Source organism: Ursus arctos, unplaced genomic scaffold, assembly GCF_023065955.2.
Source record: "Ursus arctos isolate Adak ecotype North America unplaced genomic scaffold, UrsArc2.0 scaffold_2, whole genome shotgun sequence".
Taxonomy (NCBI): Eukaryota; Metazoa; Chordata; class Mammalia; order Carnivora; family Ursidae; genus Ursus; species Ursus arctos.
The window spans coordinates 22,271,207-22,291,716 of record NW_026622874.1 but is presented as its reverse complement, the minus strand read 5'-3'; the positions used below and the strand labels follow the sequence as shown (position 1 = coordinate 22,291,716).

Sequence of the window (20,510 nt, the reverse complement as noted above, 5' to 3'; positions counted from 1 at the left end):
TACAGATAGCTCTTCAAGATCCAATTTCCTTTCCTTTAGATATATACCCAGAAGTGGGAGTGCTAGATCCCATGGGAGTTCTCATTTTTAATTTTTTCAGGAACCTCCATACTGCTTTTCATAGTGACTACACCAATTAACGTTCCCACCAACAGCGCACGAGGGTTCTCTTTTTTCCTACGTCCTCATCAACACTTGCTGTTTCTTGTCTTTTTGATAATTGCCACTCTAACATGCATCCCATGATACGGCGGGGGTTTTGTTGTGTTGTGTCTTGTTTGCTACGATACATCCCTCTTGAGGAAGCAAGATGGCAAGTCAGCTTTAAGGAGTTTTGTGATCCTAATCTGCATTTAAATAGCTGATGTATAGATGGTGGGTGAGAGTCCCCAAGGACCACCTCTCCATCAGCTCTGCGCCTCGGGCTCTCACGACAGAGCCTACCTGGCAACCGTCACACAAGTTCGCTGATTTGAATTTAATTGAACCGCTCAGATGCCCTTATGAATGAATCCTCATCCCCTCTCCCCAAAAGATAAATAATCAAAACTGCCACTGTCTTTTACAAACCAGTTGAGCAGAGGGGGTTACTAAAATAGGCTGGTTCAGACAAGACGGGTCGTGGGAGGTGGCGTGATCTTCCTACTGTGCCGCTTAGCATTGAACTGTCCTCGAGCGTGCTGTTGCCCTCACCCAGACACGTTATTCCCGAAGAGCTACTCTTCGTCGCTGTCAGAGCCCACTTTCATCTCTGAGGGGAAGATAACTTGGCGATTCATAGCAACTGGAAATGATCTTTTGTTCCGTGTGAATGAAGCCCTTGTGAGAAGAGATCTACAGACTTGTCACAGGAGAGAAGCGCGAGCCCTTGTCTTCCCGGTGCGTGTGTGAGTGAGCGTTCTCCCTAACACTCCGGGCCCTTTCTCCGTTTCTTTCCTGAGATCTGTGCGGAAAGTCAGGCCACGAATATTTTTCATAAGCAGAGAGGCTACACTATTTTATCACAAAGTGTGTTGTAGCTTTCCATTTTCAAAGTTCAGTGGCAGTGCTTACAAATTTGGGAATTACTTTAGCTGAAAATGACTCCATCCAGTCTCCTTCTATTCTTGTTAATGATTTTGCTGCCACTCACGTTTGTCTAACCCAGACTGAGTCAGGCCCCTGAAAGCCAGCTTCAATCCAGAGACATACTAAAAGAAACATTAAAGATCATTGAAAAGCAATTTAAATTTTTACTGAATAATCTCAAAGAATCACAAGGCATTGCCGTTCATAAACCACAGCACAACATACGGGAGTCCGCTCCCATGAATCTCTAGCTCCCTGTCACCCTGGTGACGTTATCTGTCTTCCTTTTACCACCTCAGAAATCTCCCTCTTTCTCTGTCTCATCTTCCACAAAACTTTGCCCTCTAGCTGAGCCCACCTGAGGTTTTCTGTGCCTGGCCTTGACAATTCTTCTCCTCTTGTTAACCCTCCCCTTTCTGGTGGAAATCCGGGCGGCCTGCCGCAGCTCTCCCGCTAACCTCCTCACCCCTTCGCCAGACTGCAGCACAAAAATCACACAAGCAGGTCTGGCCTCATGCAGCTCCTCAGTGAGGTGGCTCGGTGGTGGGGTGTTGGGAGGCTCGAGTACTAATACTGGTCTCTGCTGGTTATTATCTAAGAATCTTTTCCTTAACAGAAGTCCACTTAAGTCAGAACTCAATTAAAGGAATTAAGTCAGATGGACTTAAAATGCACTTCTTCCTTAAACACACACGTGTATTCACAACACACACGTATACACACACGCACACGCACACACACACCCTTTGGACAAATTGTTCAGTGTTTGAGATGGTTGTGGCAGCCACACTAAATGGGAGACAGTTTCTGGAATGGTCATTGAAATTCCTCATCCTAAACAGCCGTCCTGCAAATTCATGACCGTTGATCTTGGACCGAGTGAGGAGCTGACTACAAATGAATCAGCAGAAATTTACTGCCAGCCCTAGAAAAACAACTCACATTTCAGGCCCTTTTGAGAACAGTGGAATTTTATCAACTGCATATACAGAGGAGGTCATGTGAGCCACTTTGTTAGTTATCTCTTCAGAAATATTTGTTATTGCCTTATAGTTTACCCTAACGGTTTGCTGTTCGTGTTACTTCAGGTCTTATTTTATGATAATACAGTTCTTAATGACTGACTTGGAAAGGTCTATCTTAAGGGCGCCTGAATCTTCCATTCAGGCAGTGAGTACATGGTGTGAAAACATTTGTAATAGTTCTGTATACAAAGAGAATTTCCCTTTTTCTCAGAAATTCACTTTACAATACACATTTGTGGGAAAGTTGAATAAGAGCATGGGGTCTGAATCAGACCGCCTGGGTTCAAGCCCTAGCCCCATCCCACCACTCACTAGGTGGTACAGCTAGGCGAATGATGGCTCTGTGCCTCAGTTTCCTTTTCAGTGTGATGGAGACATTAATGGTTCTACTTCATAGAGCCTGTGAGTACTAAGTGGGTTGTTGTATGTCAGGTTTTCAGAACTAGATCTGGAACATTAAAAGGGCTCTATAAATGACAGCTCTCCTTCTCTTCTTCTCCTTTCCCCTCTTCCTTTCCCTCCTCCTCCTTCTGACCCAGTGACGGAAGAGGTCCTTGATTTATTCCTTGGTCTTAATGACCACATATCAGAGTTGTAGCAGAAGCCTTAAAATTAAGTTATCTCTTAAAAAACAAGTTTTTGTAAAGACATTACAGTAATTACTATATATCAGAGAAAAAGTCAGTTTTGTTCTGTTAAATGCAGCGGTGGTCAAATCACCATTTTAACGAAAGGTTTCATGTAGCACTTACTTTGGATGGCATATTAGTTCCTAACGTAAAGAGCGCAGGGATGCTATCTTCCACTGATGAAGTTTCCAGAGACCTGACAAGGTAGGGTCTAGTAGTTTCCCTGATGTTACTTTCCAAGAAAGTTAGATATCTTTGTAACTTTTATTCATATCTCTGTGATTTACGAATTTATCCAAGTGCTTTCTGACTCCATTCATACTTTATGCCTATATCATCTCCCAAAATAATTATTTACTGTGCTTTGTGGGTTGTTTTTAAAACCCCCAGAATAACTGATGTGGTGGCTAAGAACCTGGTCCCAACTCAGACCAGCCTGGATTTGAACCAGCGTTGCCACTTGACCAGCCAGTCAAAGACTAATCTTGCATCTGTGGGAAGGGGGTATAATTCCTGCCTCATAGAGCTGGCAGGAGGATTAACTCAAAGTAGAAGAGAGCACAGATGACTGGGCAGGCTTTTATCACGAATGCTTATCTAAGATAACAGGAGGCCCACTAAGAATAGCAGGAGGAATTAGCTGGCCTCCAGCTTTTCAAGAGTCCCAGTGGTTCCGCGCAGGGTGGGGAACAGCACTACCACAGAGTAAGAGCGGGGCTCTTGAGAAACTTGCTAAATTGCTGTCCCAACAGCCAAGCGTGCCCGCTTCTCTGAAAGCAGCTCTAGATCTTCCTCACCCACTCATTCTGTTTCTTGATTGGAAATTATTACTGTATGGTGTAGAAATGGAGCCCCCGCCCCACATGAAAACCTGGATGTGTGTGCATTCATAAAGGAATCCAGGCTGGATTTGGATCTGGTTGTGTGCCTTTTGTGGGCGCTTGTCAGAAGATGAATGTCCAGGGGCCCTTAATGACTGGATAGTAGTTCCCTGGTCGCTGAATAATGAACCCCAAATGAATGAAGGAAATGTGTTGTCTGGCCTCTGAAATGATTAAATGATTCGGGAATGGGGCCTGCAGGTCGAGTGTTATTATTAAAGGTGCTGTAGTGAGAGAGGCTTTATCACCCTCTCATCCTTGCAGCTGCGGGTGCCCCTCATCTTGTCCTCTCGAAGACATGGACAAGACCTACGAACACTAAGAGACCATAAGCACCCCATGCGCACATCTCAGCACACATAGTTCGCTGAGAGAGGTACCCTGCTTCCATGGCACACAGCTGGGAAGTCACAAAGGCAGGTCTGGAAGAGAAAGGCCTTTGAAACCAGTGCTCCATCTGGAGTGTTCTGTTGTCCTGTCGAAGGGGAAGGAGCTGGCCTCATATTCTGTAACATTCTTGTTTCCCCTAGGAGAGATTATACATCCCCATCTCGACCACTCCCTGTTCTTAGTGTTGCAGTACTTCGCCATCCCCAGTTGAAGGCATACCTCTGTGGGAGACAAGAAACACGTTCTGGCATATGTGGCATTATACCCACCAGTGCCACACCAGCACCCCATCAGCTGAATCCAGGATAAAGACTCCACTGTCTTGAAACTTTCTGTGAATTCTCTCTCTGGCTCTTTCCCTGTCTTATTTATGTGTTCTTCTTAACCTTCCTCAGCCGACTGGTCAATCTCAAGATGTACATTCATTCTTCCTTTGCTGCACCTCCTTTCAGAGAGAAGCAAAAAGCCTTGGATTAAGGTGGTTGGGGTCTCTCCAGAAGAGATGGTTAAGGACAGTCCAAGGGACAGACAGTTGACCTAAGTGGTTCAGTGCTGGGCACTGGTGGGGGAGCCCACATCAATTCAGAACAGAGGCTGACTCTTCAGTGGGTCTTGCACATCAGGTCTCTCTGGACTGGTCCTCTCAGCTCTTCTCTTTACATCATGTTGCCCCCTGAAATTCTTCATGTCGGCCATATTGAATTAATTGCAGTTCCCGTTTGCCATATTCTCACTGACCTCTGAACTCACTGGCCTGTTGCCTGAACTTGTCCTTCCCACACACACTAATGTTGCTCAGGACTCCACTGAGATATATCACCTCCTCAAGAATCTCCCAGCCTTCCTTAGGGGTCTGTCCTTTTTATCTCCTTTTTATCACAACCACCCCATACATGTGCTTCTCAGAGCTAGAGACACTATGTGCTCTCCTTCCTTATTTTCTTGTATCCTTCCTCACCCACTCCCCCAGAGGAGGCTCTGAACTCCTTCAGAACAGGGACCGCTTCCTCCTCCTAGACATAACCCCAGGACTGAACGCTCCGTTCTCTGGCAGATAGTAGGTGCCTGGTAAATATTGCTGAAGGAAAGAAGGAAAGAAACACAGAAAAGTAGCACAAGATACCCCAACACCTGACTCAAAGACAGAAAGCAGCTAGTTCCTTCCACTTTCTCATGTCCAAACTAAAATCAAGAGGTGTTTTTGCCCAGACCTTTTTGGGCCTGAAGTGTGTCCTAAATTGGTGTAGTTTACAGAGAGCTCATAGCAGTCACTAAGAAAAACACTGCAACTTTAATAAGAAAAAAAGGGCAAAGGATATGAAGAGATGCTTCACATAGACGGAAGTACAAATGAATGATATCAGTGCATGGATAAAGCACCCAGTGTCATCGGTAAATTCTGAAACATCAAACTAAAATAAAAATTAGATACTGCTTCCACCCTTCAATTCATTGCATATTTTGGAAAAGGATCGTACCCTTTATGGATGAGGGGTTGCTGAAATGAGTTTTATACCACTGAAGCAAGACTAAATGGATCCAGCACCCCCCAAGGCCTTTTCTCTCTGGTTTTCAAAAAAAGCAAGCATTAGGTTTCACTAGAGAATAAGGATGCACTAGGCATAGGAGAATTGCTGTCTTTGTGACCTTAACATTTTGGGATTTTGAAATAATGGGGGATATGTTCATACTTCCCCTAGTAGAAACCCCTGGGTCAGACCTCTCCATGTCTGATCTCCACACATATAAAGTCTAAAAATATAATTTTCTTGCTTGTTACTTTTGAACAACTTCTAATTTTAGATCATTAGAACATAATGTATCAAACAATCTTAATTTGAAATCACTTACTAGGTGGATTTGAGACCTATTCTGAGAAGAACTGAGAGTGTTTTATATTAAATGTACCAAAGCCTTGTTTTGAAATGTTCAAAACATTTAGAATGGGCAGTTGATAATTATCCTAGAAATTGCTTAATAATAACTATTACATTGGAAAGGGCAAAATCACTTTCTACAAGCGAGGTACAGTAATTATCACTAAGGGACTGCCTGACTCAGAGAATTGATAATGGTCTATGAGCTCCTTCAACCCAGTCTCTGCTTTGCCTAAGATTGTTCCAGATTTAGAGTCAGCCCTGGTGAGCAGTGGCCGAGTGGAATGGGGTCAGTCTGTGTGTGCTGAGGAATGTGCTCCGGATAGCAGAGGGGTGCTCAGAGCCTGAGCCTTCCCCTCCAGACAGCTGGTTTTCCTTGGCACTCCCAGACCCTCCATAACCCCTGCATTGCTTGGCACAGAACCCAGCTCACAGCAGCTTCTCAGACATACCCAGTACAAGCTTTCAAGAGGAGGAGAGTTCAGACGTGAACCAGGGTTAGATATGCTGACGTCATCAAAGCTTTCACTATGCTCTGCTCTTTAATGCCTCCGAAACAAAATTCTGTTCAATCCAGCAGATATCAGGCACTGACCTATTGCTACAAAAATAAGAAATGCAAAATGTGTTTTAAGATAAGGATGACAGGAGGGGTGAGACGAGTTCAAAAGCATAGCCCCGTGATATACAGGCATACTTCATCTCATTTCATTGTGCTTTGCTTTATTGCACTTCGCAGATACTGCTTCTTGTTTAAACAAATCAAAGGTTTGTGGCAACCCTGCATCGAGCAAGTCCATCAGCACCATTCTTCCACTAGCATTTGCTCACTTCGTGTCTCTGTGTCACATTTTGGTAATTCTCGCAATATTTCAAACCTTTTCATTATTATTATTATGCTTGTTATGATGATCTGTGATCAGTGATCTTGGATGTTACTATTTGTAATTGTTTGGAGGACCACAAGCCACACCGAGGGACGATGGGCATGTCATTGGTAAACGTTGTGTGTGTGCTGACTACTTCGTTGACCAGCCGTTCCCCCATCTCTCCCCCTCTCCTTGGGCCTCCCTAGCCCCTGAGACACAATATTGAAATTAGGGCAGTGGATATCCCCACAATGGCCACTAAGTCTTCAAGTAAAAGCAAGAGTCACACATCTCTCACTTGAAATCAAAAGTTACAAATGCTTAAGCTTAGGCAGGAAGGCACGTCAAGAGCCGAGACAGGCCGAAATCTAGGCCTCTTGCACCAAATAGTTAGCCACATCGTGAATGCAAAGGAAGAGTGCTTGAAGGAAATTAAAGGTGCTATACTCCAGTGAACACACAAATGACCAGAAAGTGAAGCAACCTTATTGCGGAGATGGAGAAGGTTTGAGTGGTTTGCATAGAAGACGAGACCAGCCACAGCATTCCCTTAAGCCAAAGCCTAATCCAGAGCAAGGCCCCAACTCCCTTCCATTCTGTGAAGGCTGAGGAAGCTGCAGAAGGAAAGTGGGACACTAGCAGAAGTTAGTTCATGAGGCTTAAGGAGAGAAGCCGTCTTCATAACAGAAGTGCAGGATGAAGCAGCAGGTGCTCGTGGTGGAGCTGCAGCAAGTCTTCCAGCAGATCTCCCCGTGAGCGAGTCATCCGGCCGATCTCCCCGTGAGCGAGTCATCCGGCAGATCTCGCCATGAGCGAGTCATCCGGCAGATCTCCCCGTGAGCGAGTCATCCGGCAGATCTCCCCGTGAGCGAGTCATCCGGCAGATCTCGCCGTGAGCGAGTCATCCGGCAGATCTCCCCGTGAGCGAGTCATCCGGCAGATCTCCCCGTGAGCGAGTCATCCGGCAGATCTCGCCGTGAGCGAGTCATCCGGCAGATCTCCCCGTGAGCGAGTCATCCGGCAGATCTCCCCGTGAGCGAGTCATCCGGCAGATCTCCCCGTGAGCGAGTCATCCGGCAGATCTCCCCGTGAGCGAGTCATCCGGCAGATCTCCCCGTGAGCGAGTCATCCGGCAGATCTCCCCGTGAGCGAGTCATCCGGCAGATCTCCCCGTGAGCGAGTCATCCGGCAGATCTCCCCGTGAGCGAGTCTTCCCGAAGATCTCACTGTGATCATCAATGAAGGCAGCTCTACCACACAACAGATTTCCAGTATAGATGTGACGGCCTTCTGGATGCCAGCTAGCACATTCATAGCTAGAGAGGACAAGTCAGTGCCTGGCTTCAAAGCTTCCAAGGACAGACTGACTCTCTTGTCAGGGGCTCATGCAGCTGGTGACTTGACGTTGAAGCCAGCACTCATTTCCCATTCCGAAAATCCTTGGCTCTTGAGAACTCTGCTAACTATACTCAGCCCATGCTCTTAGAAATGTAACAACAAATCTTGGATGACAGCACATCTGTTTATAACATGGTTTACTGACTCTTTTAAGCCCATTGTTGAGATCAGCTGAGAAAAAAAAAAGTGCTTTTTTTTTTTCAAAATATTACTGCTCATTAACATTATACCTGCTCACCCAGGAGCGCTAATGGAGACATAAAAAGAAATGAATATTGTTTTTATGCCTGCTAACACAACATCTGTTCTGCGGCCTGTGGATCAAGGAATAATTTTGACTTTCAAGTCTTATTATTTAAGGAATACATTTTATAAGGCTATAACTGCCATAGATAGGTGATTTTTCTGATGGATCTGGAAAATTAAGTTGAAAGCGTTTCTGGAAAGGAGTCCCCATTCTAGATGCCATTAAGAACATTTGTGATTCATGGGAAGAGGTCTGAATACCAACATGAACAGGAGTTTGGAAGAAGTGATTCCAACCCTCATGGATGACTTAGAAAGGGGCTTAAGACCTCAGAGGAGGAAGTGACTGCACATGTGGTGAAATAGCAAGAGAACTAAAATTAGAAATGGAACCTGAAGATGGGACTGAATTGCTACAATCTCAAGATCAAACTTGGGTGGATGAGGAGCTGCTCTTTGATGAGCAAAGCAAGTGGTTTCTTGAGATGGAGTCTACTGGTGAGGATGCCGTGAAGACTGCTGAAATGATAACATGGATGGATGGATGGATGGATGGATGGATGGATGGATGGATGGTTAGAATATTATGTAACTTTAGTTGACAAAGCAACAGCAGGGTTGGAGAGGATCAACTCCTGTTTTGAAAGAAGTTCTCCTGTATGTAAGATGCTGTCAAACAGCATTGCGTGCCACGGAGAAATTGTTCATGAAAGGGAGATTCTGTTGATACGGCAGTCTTCTCTGCTGTCTTATTTTAAGAAATTACCCGAGCCACCCCAACATTCAGCAACCACCACCCTGATCAGTCAGCAGCCATTGACATTGAGGTCACTAATAAAAAGATTAAGACTTGCTAACAGCTCAGGTGGTGGTTAGCATTTTTTAGCAATAAAGTGTTTTTCTTTTTATTATATTTCAAAGGTCAGTAAATATTTAAGGAATTTTACATGAGAGTCCTTTCACTGCCAATCACCATAGTGCCTCTAAAGTCAGAATCATAGTCTCCAAAATAGCCCTTTTATTTATTTATTATTTATTTATTTTTTAAAAAGATTTTATTTATTTACTTGACAGAGAGAGGCAGCGAGAGAGGGAACACAAGCAAGGGAAGTGTGAGAGGGAGAAGCAGGCTTCCCGCCGAGCAGGGAGCCTGATGCGGGGCTCAATCCCAGGACCCTGGGATCATGACCTGAGCCGAAGGCAGACGCTTAACGGCTGAGCCACCCAGGCGCCCCTTTTAAAAAGAACCTTTGTTCAGTCCAGAGTTGTCACTTTTAGTCAGTCCACAGTTCTTTCTGTTGGACTTCCTTGATCTCCACCCGAATATGGACCTCACCTGTAATCTTTGGGATCCAATTTCTTTACGGTGGTGCCCTAGAAGTCAAAGTGTAGGAAATATATTGATTGCTATTTTGGCAAATGATCTAAACTTATTCTTCCTTAATTGTTTCTAATTTTGAAAAGTCTTGTTACTTCCACTCTACTCCGTGAGCCTAGGGGAGAATGTTACAGGTAGCAATAAAGTATTTTTAAATTGAGGTATGTGCATTGGATTTTTCAGACATGATGCTACTGCATACTTAATAGACCACCATACAGTGTAAACAATCTTTGTATCTCCTGGGAAACCGAAACATTTATTTGACTCACTTTATTGCAACATTCACTTTATGACAGTGGTCTGGAACTGAACCCACGTTGTCTCTGTGATGTGCCCATATAGTTCAGCTAAGAATGTCACATTGAGGACATCCGTAGACTAAAAAGGGACTTGAAAGAGCAGTTTGGATGCAAAAAAAATGCAAAGAAGGGGATTTTTTTTTTTTTTTTTTCCATTTAGAGATGCTTTTTCTTCCTTGGAAAATCTAGCAGAAAAAAAAAATGTACCCCTGAGACAAACAGAACTGAAACACTCACTGATTAGGGGAAATATTTATTCATGTATGAACTGAAGTCAGCTCTCTGCTTTTTTCTCTTTTTTGAAGAAGGCTTTATTAAACACCTTCTGTGTGCTAGACACTCAGTCCCCATAATGAACTGCGTCAGATGAACCCCTGAGGAAGACCAGGGCTTAGCGCACAGCAGATATTAAACACTGTTTGTGAACTGGAACCAGTGGAAGCGGGAACAGCTGATGAGCTGGAGTCTCCCAAAGTGAGAAGCCACATCTTTCCAATGCAGCTGACCCATCCATCCATCTCTGGTTTGTAGTTTCAGAGAGTCCTGCCTCTTTGTCCTTCCAGAAAAGGGTTTTCCTTCCACGTTGCCTTTTTTTTTTTTTTTTTTTTTTTTAGAGCTGCCTCTACTCTTCTGGCTCTAAACAGTCATTCTGCCCGTTCTGAATTGGAATCTCACTCGTTCACTCTTGGCCCTCAAGGTAGGCAATGCCCAGGCAGTGCCTGTGGCAATTGCTGAATGAGGACGTAAAGGGAGATAGGGAGCCTCATTGTGTTGTGCCCCTGGTTTCACTTAAATAATGATCACTTTTCTTTTGTCAGTCATAAAAGTTGTTTATTAGTCTTTTAAAATTATTCTAACTAAAGTAATATGGTACTTTAGTTAGTATTTTGATTAATATATGCGCATGGCTAAAAAAATACTAAAGACTTATTATGGATGATAAATCCCCTTCTTACGTCCTCTCTCCTCCTTTGTTAACATAGTTAAGTCACAATTTTAGGTTAAATTAATTACGGATGTTTATATTATGCCTTTTCTTTTTCTATCTTGATGGGTTTTGTACATTAGGAAGAGTAATCCCTGAAGAAGCAGCAGAGCTTTCTAAAGCAGCAGCTGACATTTACTGAGTTTTTACGACAGACTAGGCACTGTTTTCATATATTAATTCATGTGACTCTGTGGGTGAGACTAGGTACTACAGATAGTCCCATTTTACCAATGAAGAAATCAGGGCACAGAAACGATGGGTAACTTGCCCAGGGTCGTATGGCTGGGCATTCCAGCTCTAGAAACTAAGCTTTTAGCCATTATGAATACTTCTTGAAAAATCCTACCAAGTAAGGAAGTAAAGATCCTAGGTAAGAATTTGAAGTTGTACCGGGATTTTAAGGCTCAAATTTAGTTAGCTCGAGAGACAGGATGTTCAGTGGGAGGGACCCAAGAGAAATAAGTGTCTACTGTAAGGTTAGTGTAGTATTTTTCTTTTCAATGGCTTGTTTGTAAATACTTCTTGCAACGCCTTTCCCAAGCTCTCGTGTTTTCCCGAGCGTATCATAATTGTCTACCAGAGAAGCTTCATGCAAATTCTGGATGAAGAGGCAATCCAGAGCATTCCGTTAATGTGCCCCAGATGTTGGACATGTTGAATATGAGGACATTGGCACAGAATTTTTGAAATTGGAACAGTCCTGGAAAACAAGAAATTATCACATATGTGTCATTGATCAAAAGAAGACTGAGTAAGAAAGTATGAAAGCAGATGCAAATTTCACCATTTTAGAAACAACTGTATGACCCCTTCTTACTGGAGAGAATAGCATATGTGGCATTCTGCCTTTCTTCCTTCCCCATCTAATGTATACATTTGTGAAAACTGTTAACTTTTTTTTTTAATAATTCTGGTATTATAAACTCACTCCAGCACTTATCACCATCTAGCAGGCACATTTTAAAGCCAGTTGCATTGATTATAAAGGTAACCTTATGGCAAAGCTTGGGGCAACTGGGGTAGGACCAGTGAGTTGTTGATAATGGAAGAATTGACAGGATCCAGAAAATGGGGCGAGTCCCTACTGACTGCCTAAAGCATGTGCAGCCAGCTGATCCCCTCCTAGCTCTAAAGACGGTCATAGTGTACACACACACACACACACACACACACACACACACACACACACATATATACTGTACATCAAAGTGAAGCCCGGAGATTTGGCGGGAAACCGTGTGTCTTCATGCTGGAACTGCCACAAAAACAGTCCGGCCCCTCTCTGATGTAAGCCGGGGAATAAAATGCTAAAAATATCAGCAACGCATTGCTTTTACCCCAGATCTATTTTGACTAGCACAGCTTGCGACTGTTTACATAGAGAGAAGGGGGAGCAGGTTCGGAACGGGGTGTCAGCCTCCTGTTCCTGACGTGCATTTTAATAGGCCACCTGACAAGATCAACAGGAAGAAAAGAAAAATTGTGAACAGGTGTGAGGGAGCCAGAGGAAGATGGTCCTGCCTCTCCCCCCTCTTAATCAAGTTGGCACATTGTTCTGCTGCCAGGATTCTCGGGCTCCTACCGGTGGCTGTGCTAATTGCGTCCAGTGTGAGGCTTGATGAAGGGGGCCCAGGGCCCCACATTGATTCCCCTGTGCCTAAAACAAAAGGAAAACGGCATTTTTGTCTGGCTGGTTCACTGTCAGAACCCGAAATGCTCCATTCGTCTGCAGAGGCTTGTTGGCGAGTGCCGTTCCTGACGGCTGCATCGCCATGGAAATGTGGGACACATTTGTTGATGAGTTGTCTGTTTCCAGATGGACATCTTCATTCCCAGCCTTTGAGAAATGTAACAGACCGTTTTTTAAGTATTTGCTTTGTACAAATTGTGGTTTATCTAAGGGTCTTGCTGGCTTTTTTTTTGTTTTGTTTTATGCCACAAAGGATTTTATGCAGTGTGTTGTGTAAGTAATAATGATAGGTCTGGCTTTGTCGTCATGGCTGTTTGTTTTTTCTTTCTTTGTATTCCGCACTGGCCAGCCAGCCGTGGTTGTTAATGACACACTGAAACCTATCCTCTTTCTGAATTGGTGATGATTCTGCCTTGATATTTTTTGAAAAGCCTGTATTTGGGACAATGCTGCTTTGAAAGTCATGTAGCCACCGGCTTTCCGATTTCATTGAAGAAAAATATTAGGAAAATATTAATAGGTTGTCTACTACTTTCAATTCAGTTGCGTTCCCTGGAGGGTAAAAAAGCTAATGAAGACGGAATATTGCTAGACTGCTCAGAGAGTGTGGACGGTGGGCTGTGGCTGGGTGGGTGGCCAGAAAGGGGCGAGGCAAGGGTGGATCTTCTCTAGGACAGACCCTTTGCTATGCAGTGGCCAAAGTACCATCTCAGAAGGTTCTGTTTAAGTCCTGAAATGTTGTACTTTCCTTCCTGTCATCTGAGGGGTAGGATCCTACAGTCAGTCGTAGAAATCCACCGAAACTGTGTTTAAAAAAATGTGTGTGTGTGTGTGTGTGTGATTTATATTTAAATAGAGACCAGAAGTAATTAAGATCACAGTTTAGTCCAGTGAAATGTTAGTATTTATCCAAGTGAACCATGGTTTATAAATATTACCATCCCAAACTGAAGTTAGGAAGGCTCATCTCTCAGGGGCACCTGGGTGGTTCAGTCGTTAAGTCTCTGCCTTCGGCCCAGGGCGTGATCCCAGAGTCCTGGGATTGAGCCCCACATCAGGCTCCTCCACTATGAGCCTGCTTCTTCCTCTCCCACTCCCCCTGCTTGTGTTCCCTCTCTCGCTGACTATCTCTCTGTCAAATAAATAAATAAAATCTTTAAAAAAAAAAAAGGAAGGCTCATCTCTAACTTTTATTTTTTCACCTTTATTTTTATCTCTGTGTAATTGCATTGGAGACATAATTTCTCAATATCTTTTTTTTTTTGGTAATTAACAAGTGCTTTTCTAACTTCTGAGTAAATAATCCTTAATTAAATTTGTCTGTTTTGTTCATTTGCTTTCATTTTTTTCCTCTTAATACTAAATTGGAATGTGAAATTCTTCTGTGTTGTGACCCTGGATCAGAGCCCACTGATTAGCTGGTTAGACTACAGTTAGGACTCCGTAGTCCTGAAGGGCTCACTACTGTCACCTCACACCGATCTTCCTAATTTCTTTAGAAAGAAGCAGAATCAGTAACTACCTTGAATTGTCAGGTGGAAAAAACCAATTGACTTAGCCGTGAGCATGGAATCTTTATTCAGATACATGCAAATGTTCTACTTTCATAAGAATGATCATTTTGAGAAACATTTGAACAGTATAATTACTTGGGAAAATGTTACTTTAGCAAACATCTTTGGAGGTAGTGTGTTAAGGGTTATTACGTTACAACTTCCTGAGCTGATGTACAGAATCTCTTAGTGATAAACATCTGTCTTTCAGGTAGAGACCGTCATAGACATTATTCCATGCCATATGCTAGGCAACCGTCAGTTTGTTGATTGGTGAAACTTTCCACTGGCACAATTTCTGTGATTTTTCCAACAAATTAAAGATGACTCGAAGTCACACCTATTTGGACCTTAGGGTTCCCAAGTCATTTCCTGTTGACAGGAATCTGACGGAAGCGTCATCGTCATTACCAAACTGTTGCCCTGGAGAAGAGCTTTAGCTGCACGTTCTCCGGAGTGTGTCCTGTGATGGATATGGAGATTGAGATTTAGTGTACTGTCTCTCTCTGGCTGTTGGGAAGCCTAGATCCCATTACCTGGAGGCCCACTACCTCTCCAGTCTTGAGGGATATACCTGCTCGCTCCCTTCGACACTGTGGTGCTTCATGCATGTGACTGTACAGAGAGATTAAAGTGTGTGTGTGTGTGTGTGCGCGCACGCACATATGCACACGCGTGTGTGCAGCATATGAAGTAATTGCAGACTGCTCCACATTTAATATGGGGATCACAAATAGGAAGACTTCAGTTCCCTATTGTTTATATCTATTTGTTGCCAATTAAACTCTTTAGTCTTAAGCAATACTTTGTTTTTCCAGAAGAGGGAAATTGAAGTGTGAACGTCCTGCTAAAAGCTGCTGCCACGGGCATTTTGAACTATGTGACATGCCCTGGTACGTGTCGATCCCAGATAGTTTTTAGAGGTGGGATAACCTCTGTTTCCTCTGCCACCATTTCCTCTCGGTGAAAGGACCAGGCAATGCCACGTTCATCGGCTGCCTTATGGTGCTGAGATCTTCCTGATGGGCAGAGGAGGGCACCTCCTAGAAAGAGGCTGGTTAAGCATATTCCAGATTGTTTCAAATGAATCACATATAAAGGCTGCAGGGAAAAGGCTCTGACAAATTACGCTACTGGGGGCTTTTCTCACTGACACTTTTCTACCAGTGTGAAAAAGTTATAAAATGTCTTTTCTTTTTTTTGGTACTCAGACGAGTATAGGATCAAACCGGTGGAAGAGGTCAAGTACATGAAAAATGGGGCAGAAGAGGAGCAGAAAATAGCAGCCAGGAACCAAGAAAACTTGGTAAGATTGCATTTCTCATATAACAATGCATTTTGGTGACTCCATTGTAATAAAATCTGCATTGCATGTTTAAACTGTAACTTACACACTGGCACAAGATTTCTTGAAAATGCTGTTGCTATTTATAGCTTGCCTGGAAGCCCCACGATCACTCCTGTATCCTGTTTGTTCCTGAATAAGGCCTTTCTAGATCTTGATAGAGAATGCTCCGGGGGAAATATGGCAAAATTATTAGCGTCTTAAAATGGTTCAATGTAAAGGAAAAGGCAGGAAGTAGGATCGAGATTTATGGGGGGAGGACCCATATATGTTTTTCTTTTCACCGGCTCCTTAGCTCTTACCCAGTCAGAATGAGCGGCGAGGCTTCATTACTCTGGACACGAGTGTTGTGGCTCCACTTGCCTTTGAGAGGAAGATGATGTACTTTTAAGGCAGCTATCAGAACAGTCACTAGTGCACTTCATGGGGTTGAAGGTGTTGGGGCTGTGGAGTGAATGTGAGAAGTGCAGTGATCTGAAACAGAAAGCTGGGAGCCTCTTCCTTTCGTGTGAATCGGTGTACATATTACACCTTAATGTTCCATCTCTATGAAAACATTGAGTTAAGGCCATATTCGCTGATTTGTTAAAAGACGTTACAAACGTTTAAGAAGGTGCATTTATTGAGTTGTGTTAGAACAACATTGTATTTTATTTTGGGATTAATTATTTGCTGTGCTTTTCATGTTTGAGTGGATGTATTTTTAAGAAGCTTGAAACGTCATAAACTGTTCTCACTTGACTTAAACTCCTTTTTTCCATTATGTGCTTTGTTTTTGTTTTTATGATTTCTGCCACAGCAGAGGGAGTTGGCCAGGGCTCATGAGTATGTCAGGCTGTCATTTTTCATGATACGCTAATGAACATAAGGGGCTAATTCTTTTCTCCTCTGTTCTTCTCTGAACATCCAATCTACACTTTGAAATACTGAAGTTTCCAACAACTGATCATTGTAAAAGAGTCGAAATACTCTATAATAAAATTTTGCTTCGTAAATGGGATTTGGATTTTAAGGTATTGCTTGAGTCACAGAGATTCATCATACGTATGGTCTATTTTCACATTAGCACTTAGATCTAGAAAACAGTAGCTACATTAATAGTGGGAGTTACTGTGATCCGACTTTTTACATGAATTTTTTTCTAACTTTGAATAAATAGATGACCCAAGGAGTTGAAGCATCAGTTGGTATTTTTCTACTTCATTTTACTGAAAATCAGACTTTGTCTTTGCTTGATATAATTTCAGCTTGAGTTATAAATCTCATTTTTAATATTTCCATTGGTGACCAGTCTGGCAGTCGTGTTCCTTGCATCTAACACTAGAGTCCGTCCCTACTTATCATGCTTGTATCTCTGAAATCCTAAGGGAAGCAATGACTTATATCTTACAGCATGCGAGTTTTTCCTCAATGTGCCCTCATTGTATTTAAAGCTGATACAACTTTTTCCTTCTCTCCAATCTCGCAGTCTCTCCACGCCTTGGTGCTAATATATTCTTTTCCAGCACTTGGCCAGAATTGGCGCTGGTGCTTTTCTGTGCAGACTGAATGGAAATTCAAAAAGGAGAAATTTCTGGGTTTTTTTTTTTACTTGTAGACTATCTTTGACAGCCCTCACACCCCTTTTCTGCCAACCAATCAGAGTCCAGACCACCAACAGGAGTTTTCAAGTGTGTAAAGACTTGCATGGAGAAGGGGGAGTAAGTGGTTATCTTTGATTCTGAGATTTCTAGACGGCTTTCCAAAATTAAATGATTTTTCAGTTATCTGCTAGTATATTATCTTTGTCATCTGTTCCATCCTTTGGGATGCACAGTCGAGTATGGACCATGCATGTTGTTTGAGAAAACTAATAGGTCTCCTAAATTTGAAGCTTACATTGAGGTGGATGAAACAGATGTAACAATTCTTTCTTTTTCCATCCATTAAAATAACCTCAAAGACAAGTAGTTCTTGGTTTTAGTATTTTTAGAAGCCTTTTTTTCTTTTTACTCAAACTGTTAAAATTAAGGGGCTCAGCAAATTCAATCCAGATAGTGTGGCATGATGGTGATGACCATGGGCTCTGGAGGCACAAACTGCCTGGGTTCAAATCTCAGCTCTGCCACTTGCTCAGAGTGGGGTCAAGTTACTTCACTTCTCTGAACCTCTTGCCCATCAAGTGGAGAAAAGGCAGGGCCCCAGGGTGCCGTGGTGAGGACTACGTGAGATGACGATTGTAGGGCTTGGAGTACAAAGCCTGGCATGAAATAAGCACCTAGTACGAGTTAGGCATTATCATATAAGACAAAAGGAAAAGAAAGTTAGGGTCAGTGTTTCTTTCCCTTTTTCTTTTATGTTAATTGGTGAGAGATTTCTAAATGAATACTTTAGGTTAATGCCAGTGTTACATGTATTTTGAAAAATCTTGCTCGGCAACTATGAAGTTATTTAAACAAATATGTTCAATCACCCGTTATGTACAAGGCCCTTATTTGTATCAAGAGACACGGCAATACTTAAAGTCACTGTCCTCAAAGAGCTTATAGCAAAGTTTAGAGAACAGTTCAGTTCCAACAAATATTTTATTGATTGCCTCTGGGCATAAGACTCTGTACTGGACTCTGCAGAAAAGCACAAAATAAGGAAACCACTGACCCTTACCTTAAGGTGCTTTATGGTAGTAAACAAGGTAAATACCAAATGACTATAAATAAAACAGGATTGAAAACATACGTAAATACATAAATCAATCAAGCAAACAAGATTGATTCTAAGAAGGCATTTCAAAGTGCTGCTGATATCAAAGGAGGCAGAGATCTTGTCCGTTGGGGTGTTAGGACCTACTTCACGAAAGAGCTGGTGTTTGCAATGGGCCTCAGGGGATAGAATGAGGAAGGTTGGCCCAGGCAGAAGTGACAGCAATGGAAAATGCAAGGTGTACTTAATGAAAAGCGTGTAGTCCTGTTTGACTGGGGAGTACGAGGGAAAAGGAGATGGTGTCAGTAGGACAGCAGTGGGAAACTACAACCAAAATGTCGATGGGGTATTATATGAGCCTTCATGTCCAGCGGAGAGGTCTGAAATGAATTCCGTGGATCATAGGGAACCTTTGAAGGTTTCAAGCAAGGGATTGACAAAATGAGATTATTAATCAGGAAAATTTATGTGGGTGTCATGGATTGGTGTGGGAGCCCAGGTTGGAGATCATTTAGAATAGCTTTTGCAAGAGACAGTGAGCCTGGGGCGCCTGGGTGGCTCAGTCGTTGGGCGTCTGCCTTTGGCTCAGGGCGTGATCCCAGGGTCCTGGGATCGAGCCCCACATCGGGCTCCCTGCTCCATTGGGAGCCTGCTTCTTCCTCTCCCACTCCCCCTGCTTGTGTTCCCTCTCTCTCTGGCTGTCTCTATCTCTCTGTCAAATAAATAAATAAAATCTTAAAAAAAAAATAATAAGAGAGACAATGAGCCTGAAGCAAGGTAGTGGTAGAGAGAACAGAAAAGATTTGGACAAAGTTGCAGTAGAAACAACAAGATTTGACAGCTCATTATAGATGTTAAAAGAAGGCAGAGGAATCAGAAGACCATGGTAATGCCCATGGCGGCTGGGGGAAGAGGACTGGTAGATATGAGAATAAATAGTGATCTCAACTGAAATGGGAAAATCACTTAGGAAGATAGGGTTTGATGAAAATGCAAGGTGTTTGTTCCTTCTCTCCCTTTCGTTCATTCGTTATTCATTCTTGCCCACCTTTAAAAAATATCACAGTGTTGTCCACAAGAGAGAAAGTTAAGCCACTGATCACACAAAAATGTAATGAGTGCAGTAACAGAAAGCCTGTACTGCCTGGGTCCTTAGACTCTGTGCTGTGGAGGACTCAGAAGTACATGAGATGTAGATCTCACCCGAGAGAGCTCAGTTTCTGGTAGCAGATAGAAGGCATGTGACCTGAACGACCATCATAATTCAAGGTACATTGTGAATGTAGCGGTTGGTTTGGAGTAAGCAAATATGTGGGAACTTGCAGAACATCCGTGTGGAGGAATCTAGAAAGGACACAAATGGAGCTGTGGAGCTCGGGAGCATTGCCTGGGGCATGTTAGGTGTTCAGTATATTTTCGTTTGCTGGAATGGATGGATGAGTGAGTGAGTAAGAGTAGTTGGACCTCTCGGTCACAGTAGTCGGCACCTCGTCGTTGCTCAGTAGTATTTAGATCTCCAGTTGTTCGAGCCCTTTGGCTGCACTTTCTATGGATGGAGGAGATTGTGCTGGTTTTCTGGGGGTATCGATGAATCCTTTATAGGTCAATCGTTTATGTATTCTCAGGGCAAAGATGTGCGTTTATCCCAATTTTCATCATTGTTACACATCTGTATATTACACTTTACTTCTCTCAGACTTGAATTCCTTCCTCAGGAAGGTGATGTGAAATTGTTGCATTGGCTTTGATTATATATAGACATGTATCAATCTAGATCCCAGCTTCGTTGTTTCTAACTTTAAAATTTTGGTCAAACATCTAAAACTTCTGAACATTGAGTTCCTTGTCTGGAGCCTGGTAATAACAAAATGATTGAAGTATTACATGTTTAAAATCTTAGCGAAGGGAGGTTTTCTTAAATAAGACATAGAAAGCAAAAGCTAAGAAGAAAGAAAAGTAGTTTATTCCATTAGATTAACATTAAATACTTCCGTGAGGAGCACCTGAGTGGCTCAGTCGGTTAAGCGTCTGCCTTAGGCTCAGGTCATGATCTCAGCGTCCTGGGATGGAGCCCTGCATGGGCCTCTCTGCAGTGGGGGGCCTGCTTCTCCCTCTCCCTCTGCCTGTCGCCGTGCCTACTTGTGATCACTCTCTCTGTCAAATAAATAAATAAAATCTTTAAAAAAAATACT

At 43.0% G+C, this 20,510-nt stretch overlaps 1 protein-coding gene across 2 annotated transcripts in view; it reads left to right on the top strand.

The window, feature by feature from the left end:
- Nucleotides 1-20,510, top strand: part of CUNH1orf21 (chromosome unknown C1orf21 homolog) — a 220,869-nt gene that overhangs the window by 100,310 nt on the left and 100,049 nt on the right. For both annotated transcript variants that reach the window (XM_026509214.4, XM_026509213.4), the window contains exon 3: nucleotides 15,506-15,600. In XM_026509214.4, coding sequence (XP_026364999.1) covers nucleotides 15,506-15,600 — 95 coding nt within the window. The remainder of the gene's footprint in view (nucleotides 1-15,505; nucleotides 15,601-20,510) is intronic.